At 39.9% G+C, this 27482-nt stretch overlaps 1 protein-coding gene across 1 annotated transcript in view; it reads left to right on the forward strand.

Annotated features, from left to right (window-relative positions):
* Positions 1–8185: 8185 nt before the first annotated feature.
* Positions 8186–27482, forward strand: part of LOC122562216 (dynein axonemal heavy chain 17-like) — a 471020-nt gene continuing 451723 nt past the window's right edge. Inside the window, exons 1-2 of the mRNA XM_088000362.1 lie at positions 8186–8555; positions 17255–17444. Of these exons, the coding sequence (XP_087856488.1) occupies positions 8186–8555; positions 17255–17444 (560 nt within the window). The remainder of the gene's footprint in view (positions 8556–17254; positions 17445–27482) is intronic.

Below are 27482 nucleotides of genomic sequence, written 5' to 3' on the forward strand. Positions count from 1 at the left end.
CTCTATATTGGGGAGACAGGCCGCCTACTTGCGGAGCGATTCAGAGAGCACCTCTGGGCCACCCGGACGAACCAACCCAACCAACCTGTAGCACAGCATTTCAACTCCCCCTCCCACTCCACCGAGGATATGCAGGTCATTGGACTCATCCACCGCCAAACCACAACAACCCGACGGTCGGAGGAGGAGCGTCTTATCTTCCGACTGGGAACCCTCCAACCGCAGGGGATGAACTTGGACTTCACCAGTTTCTTCATCCTCCCTCCCCCCACCTTGTCTCAGCCGGATCCCTCCAGCCCGGCACCGCCTTCCTGACCTGCAGTCTTCTTCTTGACCTCTCCGCCTCCATCCTACTCCGACCTATCACCCTCACCTTGACCTCTTTCCACCTATCACATTTCCAACGCCCCTCCTCCAAGTCCCTCCTCCCTACCTTTTATCTTCTCCTGCTGAACACTCTCTGCTCATTCCTGAAGAAGGGCCTGTGCCCGAAACGTCGAATCTCCTGTTCCCTGGATGCTGCCTGACCTGCTGTGCTGTTCCAGCAATAAAGTTTCAACTTTGTAGCATTTTCCATACTACTGATGTCAATCTAATTGGCCTATAATTTCCTGTTTCCTCTCTACCTCTTTCTTTTTAAACAATGGTGTTATTTTAGCTGCCCTCCAATTCTACAGAATCTTGAAAGATGATCAACAACGCATCCACTATTTATGGGATTACTTCTTTAAGTACGAGGGCCCTGGAGATTTATCAGTCTTTACTTCTTTCAACTTCTTCAAGGTCATTTCTGTTCTAATACTAATTTTCTTCAGTTAGCCCCTCTTATTAGACTTTGCATTCCCCAACATTTTTGGGATGTTGTTTGTGTCCTCCTTTGTGAAAGAGAATCGAATGATATGTAGTTAATTGCTCTGCCATCTCTCTGTTCCCGATTACAATATCCGTTGTTTCTGACACTGTCATTGCATATTTTTTCTCTTCACATACCAATACCAACAGGCGAAGGTTTTGAACAGGTGGAACCTAAAGCGCAGTAAAGATTACTGGAATGATTCACTCTCAATTTCTTGACAGTTATTAAAATCTAAACAAATTTAGCTCTGTATAGGAGTTCATGAATTAACTTCTGGTGACTGCATTAACTGAAAGGGATTGGATGATTTGCAGTTGTAAGCAGAACCCCCAAGCAGATACAGCATGGTGACGTGGAACGTTTACATGACAGCCATGCAGATGTTTTGTGCTCTCAGTGGACACAAATGTCTCCATTCATGAACATCAGTATGGGCATCCATTGGGCTGTGAATTGCAGAGTCAAATTAAAGTTGAATCAAAATTTGAGAGAAACTACAAAACAATGAACCAGCCCAACTCCACTCACCCAGTTGATCACTTTATTAAAAGGATCTATTAGCAACGTTTGCACGATGGCTAGCTTACGATGCAGGGTAATGCCAACCATTAATTCAATTCCTGTTCTGGATGAGGTCACCGGGAGGGCCATGCATTTTCAACTTCGTCCCTCATCAGAGGCTGGTGACCCTGAGGTTAAACTCACCACCACTTGTTTTTCTCTAATGACAAAGCTTTGACAAAGCGTCAGTTAGACTCAAAATGTCAGCTCTTTTCTCTCCTGACAGATGCTGCCAGACCTGCTGAGATTTTCCAGCATTTTCTCTTTTGGTTTCAGATTCCAGCATTCGCAGTAATTTGCTTTTATACTGGACTGTAGTGACTTTCATTTCACTATTAAAGGAATGAGCAATTGAGCCAATTCAAGCTCTTTGAACTTGCTTACTGCCTGGGAAAATCTTACTTGCCAAGCCAGCACCTAGAACATTAGTAGCAACTCATAAAGGAGTTGGGACGTCATATTGAGGTTGTACAAACCGTTACCCTGAGAGTATGAGAGAGCTCTGCTTTCTCATCTGGGCTAGAATAATTGTGTTTAAACGATCTAAAAGATAAATCTACAAAGCTTTCTGTGAGTGTGCTGATCCAGTAAGATATTGTACAGCTCATAAAAGGACTGTATCCCATTAGCAGCAAATCAAACCTGGACAGAATCTGCACAAAATTCATAAGTGAGGCATAGGTTATTGAGGTGCTGCACTCAAATTTAGTAGGAGCCACATTATTTTGGCAGGGATTTCAATGGTTATAGAGTCATTGAGTCATAAAGCATGGAAAGAGACCTTTTGGTCCAACTCGTCCATGCTGACCAAGTTTTCCAAACTAAGCTAGTCCTACTTGCCTGCATTTGGCCCGTATCCTTCTAAACCTTTCCTATTCATTTGCCTATGTAAATGTTTTTTAAAATTTTGTGACTGTACCTGAATCAACCACTTCTTCAGTAAGTTCATTCCACATACAAACCACCCTCTGTGTCGAAAAGATTGTCCTTCAGGTCCCTTTAATAACTTTTTCCTCTCACCGTAAAAATGTGTCCCCTAGTTTTGAATTCCCCCCACCATGGGGAAATGACCTTTGCTATTCACCTTATTTATGTTGGTATGATTTTACAATCCTTTATGAGGTCACTCTTCAACTTCCTTTGCTGCAGTACAAAACTTCCCAGCCCATCCAGCCTCTCCTTATAAGTCAAACTCTCCAGTTCCAGTAACATCCTTGTAAATCTTTTCTGAACCCTCTCAATTTAATATCCTTTCTATAGCAGGGCGACCAGAACAGTACACAGGACTTCAACTGTGGCCTCACCAATGTTCTGTACAACTTCAACATGACTTTCTAACTCCTATACTCATTGGTTTAAGCAATGAAGGCAAGTGTACTAAACACCTTCTTAACCACGCTGTATAACTATAATGCAACTTTCAAACATGCTGAACCTCTAGGTTTCTCTGTTCGACAACACTACCCAAGGAGAAAGTGAGGCTCATGCCTGAAACGTCGATTCTCCTGCTCCTTGGATGCTGCCTGACCTGCTGCTCTTTTCCAGCAACACATTTTCAACACTACCCAAAGCCCTACCTTTAACTAAGTTCTGTCTATGTTTGTATTACCAAAATGCAAATACAAATTTATCTAAATTAAATTCCATCCTATTGGCCCATTTGATCAAGATCCCTTTGTAATCATAGATGACCTTCTTCAATTTTGACTATACCACCAACTTTGGTAAAATCCACCGACTTACTAACATAGCCTTCTAAATTCTCATCCAAATGATTTGTAAATGACAAGCAAAAGTGGACCCACCACTGATCCCTTGTTGTAAGCTGGAGTAAAAAAGACCAGTTTTCAATTTTTCTAAGGATGTCATTGAAGGTTTTGTTAGCAATCAGTGTTAAAAGCACTAATACCTCGGAAAAGCTGAGCCGAAGTCAGCAAAGGTATAACTTAGATCTTTTGAATAGGTGACACCTTCATAACCTGAAAGATTCCCATCCAGTATCTGAATGTACTAATGTCCTTTCAAGATTGCTAAAGGTGAAGAGATACATTAATTTATCTAATATTGAAGCTGTACTTATTAATGAGATTAAGGCATCTTGTTCCTTGCCCCTGACAAACACTTTTATGATTTATCTCCCATTATGTGCTCTATGTCAGAAAATTAAAATCTTAAATCTTGGGTTTTTGTTCTAGCCACAATGACTACAGTACTTTTGATTTTATTGTACTGGTCTGATTTTGATTATTGATCTGGGGACTGTTTCAGTCAATTAATATAATACAATCCTCTTTCAGGAGAAGACAGATTGTAGGAACACGGTGAAAGACCAGAATATTGGAAGAGAAATGGAACACTATATTAGTACTTGCTTTTGTACTGACTATTATTGAAACTGATTCTAACTTGGGTTTTGGAGAATAGAAATGTGGTTCTCGAGCATAAATATCTTTCCATGGCAAGACAACATTTAAAATAGGATAGAATAAACCTGAGGGTGTATGTATATAAGTCTTTGAAAATGACAGCACTGTGCTTTAAGAATGACAACAAAGTCTTGTAGTGGATTCATGGGAGATTTATAAGAACTCCACCAGAGATAAAAGACATCAGTTACATGGAGAAGTTAGAGAATCTAGGGTTCTTCCTGGAGAAAAAAAAAAATGTGGAAATTTGATAATGTTCAAGTTCATGAAAGGTTTTGATAGATAAATGAGAATTCTTCCAGTGTCAGAAAAGTTAGCAGCTGGAAGACAGAGATTGAAGATAATTTGCAAAAAGAATGATAGGTGATGTGAGGAAAAGAAATCACAAGTTATGATCTGGAATTTGGGAATAACTTTCAAAAGAGAATTAAATATTCACTTGAAGTGGTGAAGTAACCAGGGAAATAACTAGGGTATTGGAAATAAATTGAATACACCATAGCAAACATGGAGGTGAGTCAAACAGTAACAACTGTACCAATCAACTGTATTGAAAATGGATAGGATAGCAGAATGGACAAGTAAAGATAGAAATTAATACATAGAAGTGTGAGCAATAGGAAGTGACAATATAAACTTAATGACATGGTTCCAAAGAGTGTTCAGGGATACACAGATCTGAGAGTTCATGAGCATAGCTCTTTGAAAGTACCAGGGTATAATGTGGTAGTCATCAGCAGAACATATAGGATGTTGAGTTTCATGAGGACAGTTGCTGGTGTGGTGTTAATCACGGTGGAATAATAATCAAAGGCCTAGACTAAAGTTTTGGGGACACATTCAAATCCTCCCACTTGCTGAGATGTTGTCAAGAATTAAGCAGTTTATCTGAAACTTAAGGTTGTAGAAGTAGGTTGAGGAGAGATTTTATTAGAGACTAATAGAAAATTTTAACATGTTACACAAAAAAAAGTCCCAACTTGAAGATGGTAGAAAGACTAAGAGACAGAGATTTGAACAAGTGATGCAGGGGGATGTTAGGTTGAGGGGAGATTTTAATAGAGGTGTGCAGGCTAATGACAAGTTTAAATAAGATACACAAAAATAGTTGTCCCCACTAGCTGATGGTAGAAAGACTACAGGACAGAGATTTGAGCATGAGATGCAGAGGGACATTAGAAAATGACTAGTTTTATGCCATGAATGGTAATGACCTAGAACTTGCTTTCTATGAGGATGGCAAAAGCAGAGGGTAATCAGTATTTTAAATGAAATTAGATGGGTACACGTAGGAACTAAAATTGCAGCAAAATGAAGCAAATGAGGAATTGAACTAACCAGATTGCTAGCTTTCTGGAGAGTGAAACCCCTATGAATCTTAAACTGTATGACTCATGGACTTGATGGGACACATGCCCTCCTGTGTATTGACTCTAATGGGTGAATGGTCTCCTACTGTGGTGGACTGTTCAATAAAAAACTAAGGGATGTAGCAGTGATCCTGGTGAAAGTACTATGTACATTAGATTGATTGATAATAGTTTTATCTATAAATATGTAAGGAGAATCTTTTAGTAAGACAAGCATGAACATAGCACTGCGACAAAAATGTAAGCATCAAGTAAGGTGTGGAAGACAACATAGCGTCGGATGATGTGGAGTCTGTGTGGGTGGAATTGAGGAACCACAAAGGCAAAAAATCTATAGTGGGAGTTATGTACAGACCTCCTAACAGTGGTCAGGACCAGGGGCGCAACATGTACCGGGAAATAGAGAAGGCATGTCAGAAAGGCAAGGTCACGGTGATCATGGGAGACTTCAATATGCAGGTGGACTGGGTAAATAATGTTGCCAGTGGATCCAAAGAAAGGGAATTCATGGAATGCTTACAGGATGGCTTTTTGGAACAGCTTGTCATGGAGCCCACAAGGGAGCAGGCTATTCTGGACCGAGTGCTACGTAATGAACCAGACTTTATAAAAAATCTTAAAGTAAGGGAACACTTAGGAAGCAGCGATCATAATATGGTAGAGTTCAGTCTGCAGTTTGAAAGAGAGAAGGATGTAATGGTGTTACAGTTAAATAAAGGTAATTATGAGGGCAAGATAGAAGAACTGACGAAAATAGACTGGAAGCAGAGCCTAGCGGGGAAGACAGTAGAGCAAAAATGGCAGGAGTTTGTGGGTATAATTGAGGACACTGTACAGAGGTTCATCCCCAAGAAAAGAAAGATTATCCGGGGAGGGATTAGACAGCCATGGCTGACAAAAGAAGTCAGGAAATCTATCAAAGAAAAAGGGAGATCCTATAAAGTGGCCAAGAGCACTGGGAAATCAGAAGATTGGGAAGGCTATAAAAACAAACAGAGGATAACAAAGACAGAAATAAGGAAGGAGAGGATCAAATATGAAAGTAGGCTAGCCAGTAATATTAGAAATGATAGTAAAAGTTTCTTTCAATACATAAGAAACAGACGACAGGCAAAAGTAGACATTGGGCCACTTCAAACTGATGCTGGAAGCCTAGTGATGGGAGATAAGGAAATAGCAGGAGAACTTAATAAGTACTTTGCAACAGTCTTCACAGTGGAAGACATGAGTAATATCCCAACAATTAAAGGGAGTTGGGGGCTGAGTTGAGTATGGTTGCCATTACAAAAGAGAAAGTGCTAGAAAAGCTAAAAGGTCTTAAAATTGATAAATCTCCTGGCCCCGATGGGCTACATCCTAGAGTTCTGAGGGAGGTGGCTGAGGAAATAGCGGAGGCATTGGTTGAGATCTTTCAAAAGTTACTGGAGTCAGGGAAAGTCCCGGATGATTGGAAGAAAGTTCAAGAAAGGATCAAGACAAAAGATGGAAAATTATAGGCCAATTAGCCTAACCTCAATTGTTGGTAAAATTCTAGAATCCATCATTAAGGATGAGGTTTCTAAATTCTTGGATGAGCAGGGTCGGATTAGAACAAGTCAACGTGGATTTAGTAAGGGGAGGTCGTGCCTGACAAACCTGTTGGAATTCTTTGAAGAGGTGACAAGTAGGTTAGACCAGGGAAACCCAGTGGATGTGGTCTACCTAGACTTCCAAAAGGCCTTTGATAAGGTGCCACACGGGAGGCTGCTGAGCAAGATGAGGGCCCATGGTGTTCGAGGTGAGCTACTGCTATGGATTGAGGATTGGCTGTCTGACAGAAGGCAGAGAGTTGGGATAAAAGGTTCTTTTTCAGAATGGTGTCCCGCAGGGTTCAGTGTTGGGGCCGCAGCTGTTCACATTATATATTAATGATCTGGATGAAGGGACTGGGGGCATTCTAGCAAAGTTTCCCAATGATACAAAGTTAGGTAGACAGGCAGGTAGTACTGAGGAAGTGGGGAGGCTGCAGAAGGATCTCGACAGTTTGGAAGAGTGGTCCAGGAAATGGCTGATGGAATTCAATGTGAGCAAATGCGAGGTCTTGCACTTTGGAAAAAAGAATACAAGCATGGACTACTTTCTAAACGGTGAGAAAATTCGTAAAGCCAAGTACAAAGGGATCTGGGAGTGCTAGTTGAGGATTCTCTAAAGGTAAACATTCAGGTTGAGTCCGTGATTAAGAAAGCGAATGCAATGTTGTCATTTATCTCAAGAGGGTTGGAATATAAAAGCATCGTTGTGCTACTGAGACTTTATAAAGCTCTGGTTAGGCCCCATTTGGAGTACTGTGTCCAGTTTTGGTCCCCACACCTCAGGAAGGATATACTGGCACTGGAGCGTGTCCAGCAGAGATTCACACGGATGATGCCTGGAATGGTAAGTCTAACATATGAGGAACGGCTGAGGATCCTGGGATTGTATTCATTGGAGCCTAGAAGATTAGGGGGAGATCTAATAGAAACTTACAAGATAATACATGGCTTGGAGAGGGTGGACCCTAGGAAATTGTTTCCGTTAGGCGAGGAGACTAGGACCCATGGACACAGCCTTAGAATTAGAGGGGGTAAATTCAGAACGGAAATGCAGAGACATTTCTTCAGCCAGAGAGTGGTGGGCCTGTGGAATTCATTGCCACAGAGTGCAGTGGAGGCTGGGACGTTAAATGTCTTCAAGGCAGAGATTGATAAATTCTTGATGTTACAAGGAATTAAGGGCTACGGTAAGTGGAGTCCATCAGCCATGATTGAATGGTGGAATGGACTCGATGGGCCGAATGGCCTTACTTCCGCTCCTATGTCTTATGGTCTTATAGACCTAATGTAGATGTAGCATTCTTATAACCTTTTACTCTAACATTTTTTGTAGGAAAGTACAAAATACTCTTGACTTCAAGAAAACCTGTTTTGATTTGGGAAAACTAATTTTAAGTAGACATGGAACAAGATGAGGAAACACACGAACAAGAGGCTGATCCACGAATGGCTTTTTTACAGAGCTTAAGTCTGATGTTTTTCAGTATGAAACCAGATAAATGGACAAAATTTTCTGGGACGGAAGAAAACAAAAATCTGCTGATGGACTTCTTCAATACAGAAGACGTAATGATTCTGGTACTTTATATCAATAGTGTTGGACAATTAACTGCAAGTTTGGGATTTCCTGCCTCAATTAAAACTAAGGGAATTTATTTTGTGAAAAAGAAAATGGTGCGTATCACCCCTGAAAACATTAGAGATTCGCTATCAGTTGGTGATATTAGCAATTCGCCAGTTGAGCAGTTATTAACTGTGCTTGAAGAGGTGAGTGACAGAAAATTGTCCTACTTCATTAAGAGAGTTTCAGTATAGTTAAAGAATATTTTGATAATTGAAGAAAAAATACAAAATGCTGGAATTACTCAGTTGGCCTAACAGTATCTTTGGAGAGAGAAACAGAGTTAATGTTTTGAGTCAATAACCCTTCAGAATTAACTTTTTCTCTCCACAGATACTGCCAGGCTCATTGAATATTCCCAGAATTTTCTGGTCTTGTTTTAGATTTCTAATATCTACAGTACTCTGTTTTTCTTTCAGATAATTGAGCTTTATTCTGTATTTATGCACAAAAATGTTCTGTTAAGGTTCAACCTTGAAGTGCTGCAATGTTTGTGGCTGTATTATACTGTCTAACATTTTCTTGATATATTTGTTAGACTTTGAGTAATACTTTAAATTTACCTTCCACTGATTTTCAGTCCTGTCTGGCTCATTTTCTAGGGTACAATGATTGCAAATTTACCATATTATTTTGTACATCTGGCGAGACATTTCGAATGTGGAAAAGATTAAACTACAATTGGCAATCCTATTGACAACCAAGATGTCAATTTTCTTTCATCAGAAAGAAAATATATAATGATTTATGAAGAAGTAGGAGGGATATGTGAGAAGAAAAGCATTGCATTCATGGACAGCTTTAATTACCCAAATATAATTTTGGAAAACCTAAATGGTTTAGAAACAGAGTTGGGAATTGAAATATATGACTACTTTGTGACCAAAAGTATAAAAGATAACACGAAGCAATCTAATCTCAATTTTGTATCAAAAGAGACCCAGAAAATGCACAGAAAAATGTAACTTGTGACATGTTTGGACACAGTAACAGTTAATTCATCACCATATTGTTAGGTAAAAGAATAATCTCAGAACTATAGGAAACAATGTGAGCAACTTAATTCATCCAATGTTGTTCAGACATAACAGTGGGCAAATAGAACATTTGTTAAGGAGGAGGTGGTGAAATAGTGGTAATAATACCATAAGACATTTAAACAGAACTATGCTATCCAGCCTTTCATATCTGCTCCAGTATTTGATGAGATCACGGCTGATCTCAACTCTGTTTTCGTCTCTGTTTTCCAGCATTTTCCTCATAACCCTTGATTCCATTACAGATTAAAGAACTGTCTATCTCAGCCTTGAATATATTTTAATGGATCAGCCTCAACAACTCTCTGTGGTAAAGAATTCCACTGATTGACTACTCTCTGAGACTACTGTCCTAATCTCTGCCTTAAGTGAGTGACCCTTTGCTCTGAGATTATGCCCTTTGGTCTTAGATTCTCCCAGAAGAGAAAAAAGTGTCTTCGCATCCACCCTGTCAAGCCTTCTTAGAGTCTCTTGTCTTTCAACAAGGACTCTGTTAATTCCTTTAAATCCTAAGGAATGCAAGCCCAACCTACTGAATCTCTTGTCATGAAAAAAATCTGTGCATAATTGGAATCAACATAACAAACCTTCTTTAAATTGCCCCCAAAGCCAGTATATTTTTCCTCAGATAATGGGATTAAATCTGTTCACTGTAGATGTGGCCTGACTCTTGCCTTGCATAGCCTTTCCCATTTTATGTTTCTTTCCTTTTGAAATAAAGGCCCAATGCATTTGCCTTCCTTATTACTGACTGAACTTTGATGATAGCTATTTGTAATTTGTGCATGAGAATGCCCAAATCCCTGCCTGTGGCAGTTTTCTGCACTTTTGCTCCATTGAAATAATATTATATACATCTTTCCAAAAGTGCATAACTTCATACTAAAATGAAACAAAGAACTGTGGATACTGGAGATCTGAAACAAAAACAGAAATTGATGGAGTAACTCACAACGTCTGGCAGTATCTATGGGAAGAAAGCAGAGTTAGTGTTTTGTGTCCAGTAACCCTTCTACAGAACAGTTAGCTTAATGTTTGTCATTGGGAAAATGTTAGAGTCTACTATAAATTATCTAACAGCAGATCATTTAGAAATACATAATATGATCAAGCAATGTCAGCATGGTTTTTTGAATGGGAAATCATGCCTGACAAATTAACTAGAATTCTTTGAAGAGGTACCAAGAACATGAGAAGAAGCAGATAGATAAACGGGAAGCAGCAGATGTAATATTTGGATTTTTGGAAGGCATTTGATAAGGTACCAAACATTAGGCTACTTAATAAGGTAGAGTATTGGGATAGTATATTAGCATGAATAGCGGAATAGCTAACTAATAGGATGTTAGGATAAGGAGTTAGGATAAGGAGGGCAGTTTCAGGATGACAACATGCAAACTAGTGGAAGTGCCACAGGGATCAGTGCTGGGGCCACAACTATTTACAATATAATTTCATTTGTTAAAAGAGGAAAGTGAATGGACAACAGGTAAGTTTGCAAATGACACAAAAATTGGTGGAAAGGTGTGAGAATGACACACAGAATCTGCAGAGCATTATAGACAGGTTAAACAAGTGGGCAAAACTTGTCAGATGGAAAATAACATGGGATAATGCTAGGTGATGCAGTTTGGCAGGAAGAATGGAGAAACTGCATATTATTTAAATGTGGAAAGACTGCAGAAAACTGCAGAATAGAGGGATTTAGGATTCCTTTTCCGTGAAGCTCAAAAAGCTAGTATCCAAGTTCAGCAGGTAATAGGTAAAGCAAATGGAATTTTGGCCTTTTCCTTCAAATGAAATGGAATATAAAAGTAGGGAGATTTTGCGAAAACTATTAAAAACACTTATCAAACCATAGCTGGAACACTGTGGACAGTATTGGGTCCCTTATCCAAGGAAAGGCAGTCCAGAGAAGGTTAACTTAGTTTGATACCAGGCATGGAAAGACTGCCTTATAAGAGATATTGAGTAGATTGCCTGTAGTAATTGGAACATAGAAGATTAAGAGGTGATGTTATTGAAATGTACAAGATTTTTAGAGCATTTGAAAGGGCAGATGCAGAAAGGTTGTTTTCTCTTGTGGGAGAGTCTAGGACCAGAGGGTATCATCTCAGAATAAAGGGTCATACATTTAAGACAAAAAATGAGAGAACGTTCTCTCAGACACTGTGAATCTATAGAATTATTTACCACAGTGAGTTGTTGAAGCTGTGTCATTAAGTTTATTCAAGGCTGAAATAAATAGATTTTAATTAGTAAAGAAATCAAGGGTTATGGGAAAAAGGAAGGAAAGTGAAGTTGAGGATTATTAGATTGACCATGAGCTCATGGAATGGATCAGCAGACTCAACAGATAGATTCAATGGCCTAATTCAGCCAAATATCTGAGGTCTTTGCTGCTATCTAACAACTGCAATGGAGCACTCTGAAACATGACACTCCAGGCATAATTACTTGTTTCTTCAGCCATGTCACATTCATGCTATAACATTTCATTTAGACAAACAAGGGCTCAGGTGCCATTTGTACAGGTAAGTTGTTGATTTTTTTTGCGTCATGTGGTACACTTTGATTTCTACATTTGCTGCAGATTGTTTATATTGGCACTTATGCTTGCACTGTGGCCAAATGAATATTGTGACATTCGATAACACAAGGAAAGTAAGGTTTGTGACAAAAATGAAATATTGAGATGGCAACCCAGCCAGTGGAGGCATTGTTTCATTGCTTGCTATACCATTCTTCCGTATGGAGCATAGCTCTCATTTTATGTATGCTGCATCGTTGGAATACAGAGTCTTAATGACCTGGAATACGCAAAGTTGGACAACAAACTAGGAGATATTAAAACATCACCTGTTCTATCCTGAAAACTGACTGACACATGATGCTTATGAGCAGATACTGGAAATGTTGCAGTCACTCTGTTGTAGAAGATGTTGCTATAGAAATGACATCTATTATTGAGGACAGTCTTATTTGCATGCTAGTCTGACACATTGTTTCTTTCTCAGATTCTGGTAGGACAACTATTCCCTGAACACATTGTGTGGATAACGCCTCCTGGTGAAAATACTTCTCTCCCTTCTCTTCCCTCCTCTGAGAGCTTGTCCTTCTTTCCTTTTCCTCTGTTTTTACTCCCAATCATGTTGAAGTCCAAAGAAATGCATTCCTAATGAAGGGCTCATGCCAGAAAGGTTGACTTTCCCGCTCTTCGGATGCCTGACTTAATGTGCTTTTCCAGCACCACAATTTTCGACTCTGACTCTCCAGCATCTGTAGTCCTCACTTTCTCCAAAGAAATGGTCATAGTGTTATGGACTAGCCAGATCACTCAAGATGTTCTTAAGCAGAGAGCCCAGACCAAAACTTTGCAATTTGTTTCAACAAGAGTACATTGAAAATTACCTGGAGTAAGTTAGCTAGGTTGAGTACCAGGTTTTAAAACAAATGAAAAATGTATTCACAAAATTACACAATGATACACAAAGAACAGAGTAAAGAACCCCTACAGAACTCAGTCCAAACTAGACTTAATTATTCTGTTCTGAATATACACAACAGCCTCAATAAGCAACTCCTCTTAAAAAACAGTAAAAATGGAGCAAATGCTTATGGGTTGAAGTGAGAAGGGCAGAAGGAGAGAGTTTAGCAACCTGTTTCCACACAACTCACTGTTGAACTCCTAACTAGTTCTGGACTGAACTACTCAACCAGAGAGCTGACCACTCCCCTTTCATTATACAGATCACTTCTAAAACATGATCACTTTGGCCTGAAGTCTCTTCTGTTTACATATAAGCAAAAAGGCTTCTCAATACTCTTTAATCTCTGTACCAAACCAGTCTAATCAGAACCGGGAGCTGTTTATGACCCCTCTGTTAAAAAACTAAGGATAAAGTATCCTTGAGAAAAGGAACACCTTTTAGAAAAAAAGAGACCAGCTTTGTGACAATTGTCCAACAAGTTATTTGAAATTAGCCCCTTCACCTGATGAATTCAGGAGATAGTGCTTCATCACATGCCATATCATTCCATTTCTATTTTAACAACTTTAAAGTACTTTCAAAAGCAGCAAACACAAATATATTTGTAGCAACAGCCAGTAGTAATTAATTAATAATGAATCTTGTCAATGATTTCTCTTTGAATAGCATTGTTCAGGACTTCTTCCTGCTGCTGAATACGTGTGTAATTTAGCTGTGGTGCACTGTGCTCCAAAATAACAGTCAAAATACAATCTCAGCATTATATACTGTTTCTTGAGTCATTGAGTCAGAGAGACGTACAGCACGGAAACAGTCCCTTCAGTCCAACTCTTCCATGCTGATCAGGTATCTCAACCCAATCTAGTCCCATCTGCCAGCACCTGGCCCATATCCCTCCAAACCCTTCCCATATACCCATCCAGATGCCTTTTAAGTGTTGCAATTGTACTAGCCTCCACCACTTCCATGTTATAATCTGCTCTTTCTGCACATGTCTGGCAGATTCTAACTGTGTGTGTGTCTGGTAAGATTGCACTAGGAGTGTTTCTTAGCACTGCACACAACATTTTGAACATCTGTAGGTACTTGTGCCCATTTAAATTGGATGGTACAGACCTAAATTTTGAATTCATTGGGTTTAAAGACCAAGAAGGAATGTTGAACCTAGGTAAAACAAGTTCATATCCAATGGAGCATTGTGTCTTGATCTCGGCACTATTTTGGAATGACAGAGTAGATACTTGCTGGAATATTTGTTCATGTCAGGAATGAGGATTTCAGTTAAGCTCTCCTTCAAGCACAGAACGCCATTACTTTGTCTCTACTTCTTGGACACGTATCAAGGTTCTTCTCACCCTCCACATCTTTTTGTCTATGAATCTGAAAACCTTGTTACAAATTCTCTTGGGTACTCAGTCATTCTTCACAGGACAGATTGATTATATACCCCAATCCTGTTACATTTTGTTGGCTCTATCTGACTGAAACTTTATAATCTTCTTAAGCTGTAAATGAGATTGTTCATGTTGGGCAGGTAAATTTGGAATAAAACATCTGAATTTACTTGTAAGAATTGGACTAGAATCCAATGATAAACGTTTTTGGCTGATTTCAGGGAATTTTGTCACACAATTCCTAATGAAGGGATTATGCCCGAAATGTCGATTCTCCTGCTTCTCGGATGCTGCTTGACCTGCTGTACTTTTCCAGCACCACACTCACGATTCCGCAATTAGTGATTAGAGTACTTATACATCTGTGAAGATTAGTGGAAACCAAAATCCTCGTGTTGTGGTGGAATGGCCAAATGATTCACTCAATACCCAGGAGTTCACTTCCAGCATCAAAGAGTTTATTGAAATTACTCTGGTGGGAAGAAACCCTCTGAAAATCCAAAGATTCTTCACTGAGCAAAGGAAAACATATATTTTTATACAATTGCTTCATCCTGCCTTTAACATTTACAAATGAATAATATTATTAATTTATTACATACATTTCCAATTAATGTAATTATATAACTGCATGGCTGGAGATGGACAGACTTGTGATCAACCCCTGGTCCTCCATGGTCTCATGATGTTTCCCAGACTTGCTTATCTTCCTTCTCGGGGCTTTTCACAATGGAAACTATACTCAAGTACATTCCTTCCCAAATATTTGCCAGCTGCACCACGTTAACTGTCAATTAATTGGATACTTGTCTATCACTTAAGAATCTTTTAAATTCCATATTAACCACATTACAGGAAATACAAAAGAATACTGAGTTTTACTAATTGTTATAATGTCGGTTCGAACAAAGTTATGTGGTTACACCTAATGTCAGAATTCTTTAGCTAACAAGTTGTGCACAAATTCTTTCTTACCATATTTACTAGACACCCCTATATTTAGCTTTGGATGTCTTATACTCTGTTCATTCAAACCACATTCTAATGTCTGCTAGTTTCTGTACCTTTGATTCATTCCTCCCTGTTATAAATGGGAGCTGCTTTTACTGTCTGAGACTGGTTTGGTTTCATACTTTTATTTGAAGTCTTTCCTCTTATGCTTTTTGTGATTTTTTTTGTAAATAGGTGAATCTATGACTACTTCATAATCTATATCTATGATTATTTGAAGGATCTTAACTAAAATCTACCACAGATATTGTAAAAAGATTCACTAATTAAATGTAGTTTGAAATGTTCTTGTCTATGTCTTATGAATAACTGCAGCTGTATAATTTATCTTGGTTCTGCCACCTTGGGTCTAAAGAGCTATTATTGTTCTACTTGTGAAGACTGTGCTATGGACCAGGCCCCACCCATCAAAATATTTTTGAGCAGGTAGCCTAGACCGTAACATTGCTATTTGTGGATATTCCCGTTGTGAAATAGCTGATGTGACTGCCAAGTTTTAAACAAACAGAATTTATTTACAAAATTACGGAATGAAACACAAAGAACAGAAAATAGAATACCTGATAACTTATCCTGTCCAAAAACCCAACAGTCTATCCCAACTTAATGATGCTGTTCCAAAAATACTTGCAACAATCCCCATAAACAGACCTCTTAGCACAAAGAATAAAAATGACACAAAAAGCTTACAGATTATGATATCAGAAGGGCAGGAGGAGGGAGAGAGCTTCCAGTTTCAACTGTGACTCTGACTCAAGTAACCCTCGAACTGAACTGACCTGCACAGCTAGAGAGCTGGCCACATCCCCTTGATTTTTCCAGTTTTGCTTTAAAAAAAGACTTGAAAACTTTCTTCCTGAAGCATTATCTGTTAGGCACAAACAAAAATGGCACCAATAAATCTTTCAATCCCAGCCTAGTTGGAGCCTGACCAATTATCCCCTCTGGAAAAAAAACTTAAGGGCATATTATCCTTGTAAAAAGACCAACATTGTGACAACTGCTTTAGCAAATATTTTCTCAAGCTTTCTAACTACTGTTAGCCAATTTGTGCTGCTCAGTCATGGCCAACCCTAGCACTAAAAATATTTCAACACCAATTAGATGCCAGGTTTGATTTGTTTTGATTTGATATTGTTAAATATATTGAAATTCAGTGAAAGCTTTGTTTTGTGTGCTATTCTGGCACATATAAGTACATCAGGGTGATACAACAGAAAACAGAATACCGTGTTACAGCTGGAGAACAAGTGCAGAGAGAGATCAACTTTAGTATTTGAGCGATCCATTCAAAAATCTTACAATCATGGGGTGCACCTCAGATCTGCACTTCAGTAGAGAGTGGATCTCCCAGTTCATCCATAGTTTCCAGGTGGGGAACATTCAGATTAATTTTTTTGGCATGCAGTCCTCTAACCACTTCCTGATGAAGTCTGTGATGGTCATCACACACCCAATTATATTGGCTGCAGTGTTCTTGAATATAGACCAGTCTCACTGACTGGTAAGAGGGAATTAGAATCTTTTTGGTTAGGTGAACTAAATATAGACAAATGTCTATATTCTTTTGTAAATAATTAATGATTTTATAACATACTTTGAGGTGAAGCTCAAATATGTAAGAGTAAATAAGTAATGGCCAAATTGTAGCATTGTCATATCTGAATAGAGATTTTCATAAACAAGTGTCATAAATGCATGTTTGATACTCTATTGATTTAAGTTAGAAAATGAATTTGTAAAATCCACATTATTAGTACAATTTTATTCTCACAGTTATAAAGAGTAAGCATTTAAAACAGTCCATTATACTTACCTTAATTAGGAAAATCTATCAATATTTTGTTCAATGATAGCTTTCATATTTTGTGTTTATTGTTTTTCAAAACTCATGATGATTCTTGTCTTCTAGGTAGTATGCACGCTTTTCACAAACACTGACAATATGACTACCTGGCCTCAGGTGGTATCAGAAGATGTAGTGAAACATGCCCAACAACTTAAAAATGATGTATTTGTATTTGGTGGACAACTAAAAGGTAAAGCACTTCTTGCTCTTCCAAAAAGTGCTGATGATCTGGAAGATTCAGATGAGGAGTCAGACAGGTATGATGCCACAAATGCTTACTAATATTAGCACTTCATATTTTCTCAAATACATTTCTTACATTCTTTGTTCTCGTTGAATTATTCCCTCTTAGAAGTACAGGCAGAAGATAAACTCTGAACTCTTCTGATATGATTCTAAAAGGCATCTGATGGTTTAATGATAACTTGCTTTGGTCAATGCTTGGCTCTCAGCTGCCTATAATCTATAAAAATAATTTGATGTGAGAATCAAATGTATAAACAAGAGTATCAAGTGAAAGGCATCCAAGTTTGCTGACGATGCAATTATATGAGAGAGAATGTTGAGGTGGAGTGAAAGAGTCCTTGCCTCTGGTTCAAGTCCCTGTCTGTAACAGAGGAATGACATAAGATATCTGACAGATAGTTTTACACAACTTTTCAGAGTAAGTAAGGTGTAAAGATATTAAAGAGCTGTGAAGGGCTAGGTAGCTAAAGTAAACCTTGATTGAGTTTTTTTGAAGTAGTAACAAAGAAGATTGATGAGGGCAGAGCAGTAGATGTGATCTATTTGGACTTCAGTAAAGTGTTCGACAAGGTTCCCCATGGGAGACTGGTGAGCAAGGTTAGATCTCAGGAATACATGGAGAACTCGCCATTTTGATACAGAACTGGCTCAAAGGTAGAAGACAGAGGGTGATTGTGGTGCAGGGTTGTTTTTCAGACTGGAGACCTGTGACCAGTGGAGTGCCACAAGGATCGGTACTGGGTCCACTGCTTTCCATCACTTATATAAATTATTTGGATGTGAGATGTGAGCATAAGTGGTATAGATAGTAAGTTTGCTGATTACATCAAAATTGGAGGTATAGTGGACAGCGAAGGTTAGCTCAGATTACAACAGGATCTTGATCGGATGGGCCAATGGGCTGAAAAGTAGCAGACGGAGTTTAAATTAGATAAATGTGAGGTGCTGAATTTTGGGAAAACAAATCTTAGCAGGACTTATACACTTAATGGTAAGATCCGAGGGAGTGTTGCTGAACAAAGGGACCTTGGAGTGCAGATTCATAGCTCCTTGAAAGTCGAGTCGCAGGTAGATAGAACAGTGAAGAAGGCGTTTGGTATGCTTTCTTTTATTGGTCAGAGCATTGAGTACAGGAGTTGGGAGGTCATGTTGTGGCTGTACAGGACATCAGTTAGGTCACTTCTGGAATATTGCGTGCAATTCTGGTTTCCTTCCTATCGGAAAGATGTTGTGAAACTTGAAAGGGTTGAGAAAATATTTACAAGGCTGTTGCCAGGATTGGAGCTATAGGGAGAGGTTGAATAGGCTAGGGCTGTTTTGCCTGTAGTGTCGGAGGCTGAGGGGTGACCTTATAGAGATTTATAAAATCATGATTAGGATAAATAAACCAGGTCTCTTCCCTAGGCTCGGAGAACTAGAGGGCATAGGTTTAGGATGAGAGGGGAAAGATATAAAAGAGCCCTACGGGGCAATGTTTTCACTCAGAGTGTGGTACGTGTATGGAATGAGCTACCAGAGGACGTGGTGGAGGCTGGTACATTGTAACATTTAAAAGGCATCTGGATGGGTATATGAATTGGATGGTTTTGGAGGGATATGGGCCAGGTGCTGGCAGGTAGGACTAGATTGGGTTGGGATATCTGTTTGACATGGACGAGTTGGACCGAAGGGTCTGTTTCCATGCTGTACATCTCTATGACTTTATGACTGTAAGTGGAAAAAGACAAGGCAGGTTTCTGGGCTGAGGGAATTATCTTATAAGAAAATGTCGAATATAATCTGTTCTAATCCCAAGAATTTTGACGAATGGGTATTGTAATTGTTGTAATAGATAAAATGTTTCAGAGACTTGACTTTTTAAAATGGTTAAGAGTCAGGACTCAGGTTTATAGTTCTGGTGTAACAGCTTGGCCATTTAGGATTGAGGTAAGAAATTTCAAAGGATTGTGAATCTTTTGAATTTTGTAGTTCTGAGGATTCTCTGTCTGGGTCTGGTGTTAAAACTGCAGCTATGATGATATAAGGTAAAATTGCCATAATCCCAGAGGACCACAGGTTGTCCTCTCATTAGAGAGAGAAAGAAACAACTAGTGATGGGGTTAACCTGCGGATCACCAGGCCTCGGTAGAGGGATGAGGTCGAGAAGGTGGGATCTTCATGGTAACGTCACCTGCTATGGAAATTGAACCACAAAGCCACTCACAGTTGCAAAGTTCAATGCTCCTCCAGTCACAGAATGATACTCTCTTACATTTGCTGCTGATAAGCTCAATAGTGATCCTTTCAGCAGCAAAAAAACAGTGGATGCTGGAAATTTGAAACACAGAGTGCTAGAGAAACTCAAGCAGATTTTGCAGCATCTGTTGTGTGAGAGACAGTTATCTTTTCAAGTCCTGTATGACTCTTCTTCAGAACTGAAACATCTTGGAAAATGTTTCTGATTTGACAGAGGTGGTGGTGGGGTGAAATAAATACATGGTTTCGAGGCTCAGTACAAAAAGACAAAAGGAATGTTAGTAGTGGTGAAAGGGAGAAAAAAAATGTGATGGGGAAGAATAGGCCCTCTATACTTAGTAAAGTAAATATGACACAAAAAAGACAAAGGTAGGGGATGTGGGTGGTGGGGCAAAGTGGAAATTAAGGTGATTGTCCTTGAGCTTGTGTTATGCTTCATTGGAACATTGCAGCAGGGCCAGGACAGAAATGTTTCTATGCGAACAAAGTTGTTTGCAGAACAATCTGCTACTGGACATTCTGTGTTTGTTTCAAATTTCCACTATCTGTAGTTCATGTTTTATTTGAGTGTTTAATTCATTGCCACTTCTTTTCCAGGTTTATACATCTTGAAGTAGTTCTGTTGTTCTGTCTTACTGAAGTTCTGTTTTTAATCTTATGGCTTGTTCACCTTTATTGCCTTCTATATTACTCCTAGTGTTGAATAAAGTGTTTGCTGACTGGCCTGCTCCTGCTCCAATTTCTTTTGATATTGGTCTTTAGGTATATTTTCCTAAAGACACCTAAAACAGACTGAAAGCTAAATTCCTTATGACTTTAACTTCAGAGCAAACATGAGTTCTCTAAACACAGTATGCAGCAGTTTTTCCTAGATTTTTCATTAGAGGTTAACAATGCAGCCTCCACTTTTTAGCACATGCACAAACGGACTGACTGACTGCCTTTTGATTATTCCTTCTGTGTGTGCAAGCCTGGATCTTGTCACTAGGCAACAGCACAGTTTTGTTCTGCCATTTTTTAATGCACTGAACTGTTAACCCCTTTGTGGTAAAATATTTTTAAAAACATTAAAATGCATATATACTCTTTACTACCAAGCCCATAAATCCCTACTAAAAATCATGTTTTCCCTAATCCTCAACATACAATATAAAAATATAGAACAAACTCAATTCTACATTATTCATAGCATCTCCCTGCAAGAAAATATGGAAAGGTATCACGAAGAGGCATGTTGATTTTCTATTACAATCTCCTCATTATTATTTCTCTTTTACACATACAGATTTTTTCTTCAAGTAATATTATATTTACATCAAATATACACTGACTTGCCATGAAAATCATATTCCACATTAGTTTATTTGTGTTCCTCCATATTAGCTGTTGGTTAAGTATCTGTTATAATATTGTTTCTTCCTGTTAAATGAATGATTTTCAAATTGTATAGTTGTAGGATGAGTCTAATGAAAAGGTCTTAGAGTTTTGGGATGAAATTTTGGTAACAAGTTTAGAGGATTTTGGTCCATATAGGTAATATCTCAAAAGAGTTACTGGATATGTAGACCTCAAAATATTGTAAAGCCAACACCAAATTTAAACTGTCTTTTTCCATAATTGAGAATTTGTGCTGGCAAAAATCCAATTTTTGAGAGAAGTGACTGACTGGCGCTCTATCCCTATCTCCTCCTCTAGTACTAACACTGCACAATCAAGCAGATTGCAGGCACCAATAGCTGAACATAATTTGATGCTGCTAAAACAATAGCTAGTACAGCATCCAAGTTATCGAAGATACTGTGTAACTCCTCTATTCATTCAAATTTTGTGTCTTTATTTGAGTAGCCACTACTAATACTGAAATTTGGAACAGGCTTCTGATAGAATTCACCAATGCATATATACCACAAAATTTCTTGTTTTGTCTTAGGTACAGGAAAATCCAAGGTACCCATGATTTTTACTTCATTAGGGGCTACTTGGTTTTGAAACATGACCAGAGCTTATAACTAAATTTCCTTTTATAACTGATTAAACAATTTGTTCAAGTGTTGTAAACATTACTCTTAGGTTTGGCTGATCATAATCAGATCATCAACTTGTACAACATAGTTGCATACCCCTTCAATTACCTCATTGATTAATGGTGGAAAAGTAGCTGGTGTACTTTTCATTCTGAATGGCATGATTTTACATTGATAAAGTCAACTTAGAATTGTGACAGTTGATATTTGTTTGACTGCATTGCTCAATGAAATTAGCCAATATCTCTTTCATAAATCAATTTTTGCAAAAACGCTTGCTTGTTCATTCTCTCAATATAATTATCCAATTAAGGAATTAGCTATGAAGCCACATTTGTTACCATGTTGATTTTTGCAAAAAGCTATATGTAATCACCATGTTCAGCAAAATTATGATGTGGTTCAATTCAACTTTATTTTCCTTCATGAACTTTTCATGATTGTGTCTACAAGAATGTTGCTTTATGGGTGATGCTTCTTGTACATTAAAATAATGTATGACCAAATATGATTTTCCTGGCCTATTTACATTTGTCAAAATATGGCTCTGTAATAGCTTCCGTAAGTCACTTTAAAGTTTTCTGAGACTAAACTTTTAAGCACCCCTATGTTATCTGATGAGTACTGTAATGATGATGTTAGAATTTCCAATCTAATTATTTTTAAATCACTTTGATATTTTTATTCAACTTCCTACTTTTTCATCACTAAAAACACAGTTCTTTTTGACTATCTTCCCTGTCATAGTATTGCTATAATATATTAATATGACACACTTGCTAATTTTACTTTCCAACTGGAGCACATAATTTACATAGTTGAGTTTCTTTTAAATTTAAAAAAATCCAGTAATCATTTTTAACAGGTCACCAGAAATAGGTAGCAATATTAAAATCTTGTCTTCCATGTTCTTGCCCACTTACGGCAGCTTCTTTGAGGGTTCCTCACTACTTGCTCTCTCACCTAAGTTTAGAAAATGAGAAAAGATGGGGGCGTCACGGTGGCTCAGTGATTAGCACTGCTGCCTCACAGCGCCAGGGACCTGGGTTCAATTCCAGCCTTGGGCGACTGTCTGTGTGGAGTCTGCACGTTATCCCCGTGTCTGCGTGGGTTTCCTCCAGGTGCTCCAGTTTTCTCCCACATTCCAAAAGATAGATGTGCAGGTCAGGTGAATTGGCTGTGCTAAACTGCCCATAGTGTTAAGTGACTGTGTTGATGGAAAAGCACAGCAGGTCAGGCAGCATCAACATTCGGGCATTAGCCCTTCATCAGGAGTGATCCTTGTGGGTTGGGGCTGAGCGATAAATGGGAGTGGGGGAAGGATTTGGGAGGAAGGTAGCTGAGAAAGTGATATGTAGATGAAGGTGATAGGTCAGAGGGGGGAGTGATGGATATATCGGTAGGGCAGTGCCAAGTTGGAGGTTTGGGTCTAGGATAATGTAGGGGGAGGGGAAATGAGGAAGCTGTTGAAATCCACATTCATCCCGAGTGGTTATAAAGTCCCAAGACAGAATATGAGGCATTCTTCCTCCAGGCGTCGGGTGGTAACGGTTTGGCAGTGGAGGAGGCCCAGGACCTGCATGTCCTTGATGGAGTGGGAGGGCGAGTTGAAGTTTTCAGCCACGATGTGGTGGGGTTGGTGGGTGCGGGTGTCCCGGAGATGAACTCTGAAATGATCCACAAGAAGGCCTCCTGTCACCCCGATGTAGTGGAACAGATGCAGTAAATGACATTGGCAGAGGTACAGGTAATTTCTGGTGGATGTGGAAGGATCCCTTGGGGCCTTGGATGGAGGTGAGAGAAGTGGTGTGGGTGCAGATTTTGCACTTCCTATCGTGGCAGGGAGTTGGTTGTGTGCTGGTGGGGGTTGTGCACCTGATGAGGGTGTTGCAGAGGAAATGGTGTTTTCGGAACACTGATAGGGTTGGGGAGGGAAATACATCTTTGGTGGTGGGGTCCGTTTGGAGGTGGTGGAAGTGGCGGAGGATGATGCGGTGTATGTGGAGGTTGGTGGGGTGAAAGGTGAGGTCCAGGGGGTTCTGTCCTTGTTGCATTGGGAAGGGTTGGGTTCGAATGGTGCATGAGGTGGAGGAGATGCACTGGAGGGCATCGTCAACCACGTGAGAAGGGAAGTTGCGATCGTGGAAGAATGAGGTCGTTTGGAACTTTTTGAGGTGGAATTGGTCATCCTGGGAACAGATGTGGTGGAGGCAGAGAAATTGGGAATAAGGGATGGCGTTTTTACAGGAGGTACGGTAGGAGGAGGTGTAGTCTAGGTAGCTGTGGGAGTGACTGGACTTCAAGTAGATGTCTGAGGTTAGTTGGTCACCAGAGATGGCGATGGAGAGGTCCAGGAAGGGGAGGGAGGTGTCTGAAATGGTCCAGGTGAATTTGAGATTGGGAGGTGTTGGTAAAGTTGATGATCTGTTCAACCTCCTCATGGGAGCATGAGGTGACACCAATATAGCCATCAATGTAACAGAGAAACAGGTTGGGGGTGGTGCTGGTGTAACTGAAGAAGATGGACTGTTCCACATATCCAACAAACAGGCAGACATAACTGGATCCCATGTGGGTGTCCATGGTTACCCCTTTGGTTTGGAGAAAGTGGGAAGATTGGAAGGAGAAGTTGTTGAGGGTGAGGACCAGTTCAGCCAGGTGGATGAAGGTGTTGGTTGGGATTGGGACGGCGTGAGAGGAAGAAACGGAGGGCTTAGAGACCTTCATTGTGGCAGATTGATGTGTAGAGGGACTGGATGTCCATGGTGAAGATAAGGCATTGGGGGCCAGGGAAACAAAAATCTTGGAGGAGGTGGTGCCATGAATGTAGGTGGGGAGTTCTTGGACGTAGGGGGACAGGACGGTGTTGAGGTAGGAAGATATGAGTTCGGTGGGACAGGCGCAGACTGAGACAATGAGTTGACTGGGGCAGTCAGGTTTGTGAAACTTAGGAAGGATATAGAATTGGGCAGTGCGGGGTTCATGGACAATGAGGTTGGAGGCTGTGGATAGGAGATCTCCAGAGATGATGAAGTTGTGGATGGTCTGGGAGATGATGGTTTGGTGATGGGAGGTGAGGTCGTGATCAAGGGGGCAGGAGGAGGAAGTGTCTGCAAGTTGGTACCTGGCTTCAGCAGTGTAGAGGTCAGTGCACCACACTACAACTGCACCCACGTTGCCTGTGAGATTGGGATTGGAGCAGAGGGAGTGGAGGGCTGCGCGTTATGAGGGCAGGAGGTTGGACTGGGTGAGGTGGGTGGACAGGTTGAGGCAGTCGATGTCATGGTGGTAATTTGAAATTAAGAGGTCACGGGTGGGTAACAGGCCGGCACGGGGTGTCCAGGTGGATGGCATGTGTTGGAGGCGGGAGAAGGGGTCCTCAGTGGGTGGGTGGGTGTCTTGGTTGAAAAAGTGGGCAGAGGCGGCAGAAGAAACACTCAAGGTCGCAGTGTGTGTCAAACTCATTAATCTGGTAACATAAAAGGATAAAGGTGAGGCCTTTACTGAGGACTAAACATTCGTCCTCAGTGTGGGGGGAGGTCTGGGGGAATGGTGAAGAAATGGCAAGGATGGGAGCTAGGACCTGGAGTGGGGGTAGAGCTTGAGGTGGGGGTGGAGATAGCTGCTTGAATGGGCCTGGTTATAGGGTCAGTAGTGATGTCCCCAACTGAAGTAACACTCACAAAGGAGCTTATAACTGTGTTAACAGGGGCGGAAGCGATGTCATGAGTGCTGGGGCCAATGTTTCAGTTTGTTTGGCAGAAGTGACATCACGAACAACGAGGCCAACATTTCTGATTGTTGGCGGAAGTGACGTCTCGAATGATGAATCCGATGCTTCGGTTTGGTTGGCTGAAGTGTTAGGTGCATTAGTTGGGTAAATGTAGGGAAATGACTCTGGGTAGGTTACTCTTCCGAGGGTCAGTGTGGACTTGTTAGGCCAGAGAGCCTGTTTCCACACTGTAGGGCATCTAATTTAATCTAAAACTTGGATGGAATAAAAGTAGTCCTCTGATCTAACTCTTTTTAATATTGATTGTATTTGGCTAGCCTTAATTACTGATTCTTGCAGTAAAATCAACCAAAAGAAATGACTGACTTCTGTTTATTAACCATTTCTCAATCTATAATAGTATACCTCCAATCCCTGATTCTTAATTTCAAGTAATGACCTCTTGCATGGCACCTTATAAAATGCATTTTCAAAATCTAACTCCACTAGTTTTACCTTATTGTCTTATTCATTCCATTTTATCATTGTACGATTTGCTATGTGTCTTTTACAACATGCCTGAAGAAGAATAATTTTGCCTGCAACTGACATTAGGTAAATTGGCCTATAGTTTCTTGATTTCTCTGTTCCCCTTTCTTTAAAAGCAACATGTTGTTTACTATCATCCAATTCTTGGGAATTATTTCTGTATCTAAGGTATTCTGGAGGACTACTATTCCTGTAGCTTGAGGCAGAATGATGTTGCTATTTTTAGATGGAATGGATGTTCATTTCTGCAAAAGTGATTAATGCAGTAGTGGAATTATTATCAATCTCCATGGATAAAATGTTATGAATGCGACAGGGGCTTGTCTGCCTGCTAGAATGCTTAAGAGCTACAAGCCAGTCAGGTAGTAGTGAGCCTCCCGTCAGAACCAGGATCTGCTCGACAGAGGTTAGCAGCTGTTTTTCTCTGCAGCATGCACAAGTTGCAAGATCTGTTCCAGGAATGGCCTACCAGATGTCTAGGTTCACAGACATAGACCAGAGATAAATCATGACAGGGAGATTTGCAGGAATGGGAGTTGATGTGTAAGGGATGTAGGTAGAGCAAGGGCAGGGACTGGCCCTTATTGGCCGAATCTCTTGTCCCTTTCTGATCTTGGAGTTCTCGATAAGACATGCAGAAGGGTCACCTTAGTCCCCAGAAGATGACAGATATCCCTCAAAGGTTTACTTGTCAAGCACAAGCAGCAGCCGATTGAGATTGTTGAACGGTCATTAATTCTAATTAAGGGGCTACTTGCCACCTTCCTATTTACTGTAATCCATATAGCCACTTCAGGAAATTAGTCACTTTAGCTTTATGAAGAATACTGATATTGGTAATGTCCCTACTTCTGAGCCAGAAGGTCTCTGATCAAATTCACCTGCTGCAGACCAGGGTTTGTTAGAAAATACATAATATAATCATGGATGACTCTAGTTTTGCAAAATCCCATGTGGTCCAGAGGTTTGTCATAACTTGTCTGAGCAGGTTGATCCAAAGTTTGATTCAGGGAGGCTATGGCCCAGTGGTATTACTGCCACTGAAGATAGCGGCATTTGAATTCAATAAAAAATATCTGGAACTTAGAATCTACTGATGACTGTGAAACTATTGTTAATTGTTGAAAAAACCCAACTGGCACCCTAATGTTCTTCAGGAAAGGAAATCTGAAATCCTCACCTAGTCTGGTTTACATATGACTCCAGGTCCAAGCAATGTGGTTGACTCTCAATTGCCTTCTGAAGTGGCCTGGTAGCCACTCATTTGTATCATTTACTACAAAGTGTTAATAATAAAATGAAAGCAGATGGACCACCACATCGACCTAGGCACCGGAAAAGATAAATGCTGAAAAGTGGGATTATAATAGTTTAGATTGTTATTGTTGACTGTCACCAACATGATGGGCTGAACAGCCTTTTCCTGTGCTGTAGATCTCTATCACTTTATTCCTCAGCCCACTCATTTGACAGTTTCTTGGCTGTGGAAATTCGTCAGAAAGCTTTCCCTTTTAATTTTCCAGTACTCA

This window comes from Chiloscyllium plagiosum, unplaced genomic scaffold (genome assembly GCF_037043375.1).
Source record: "Chiloscyllium plagiosum isolate Xiang-an unplaced genomic scaffold, Cpla_swu_hap1 HiC_scaffold_25, whole genome shotgun sequence".
NCBI lineage: Eukaryota > Metazoa > Chordata > Chondrichthyes > Orectolobiformes > Hemiscylliidae > Chiloscyllium > Chiloscyllium plagiosum.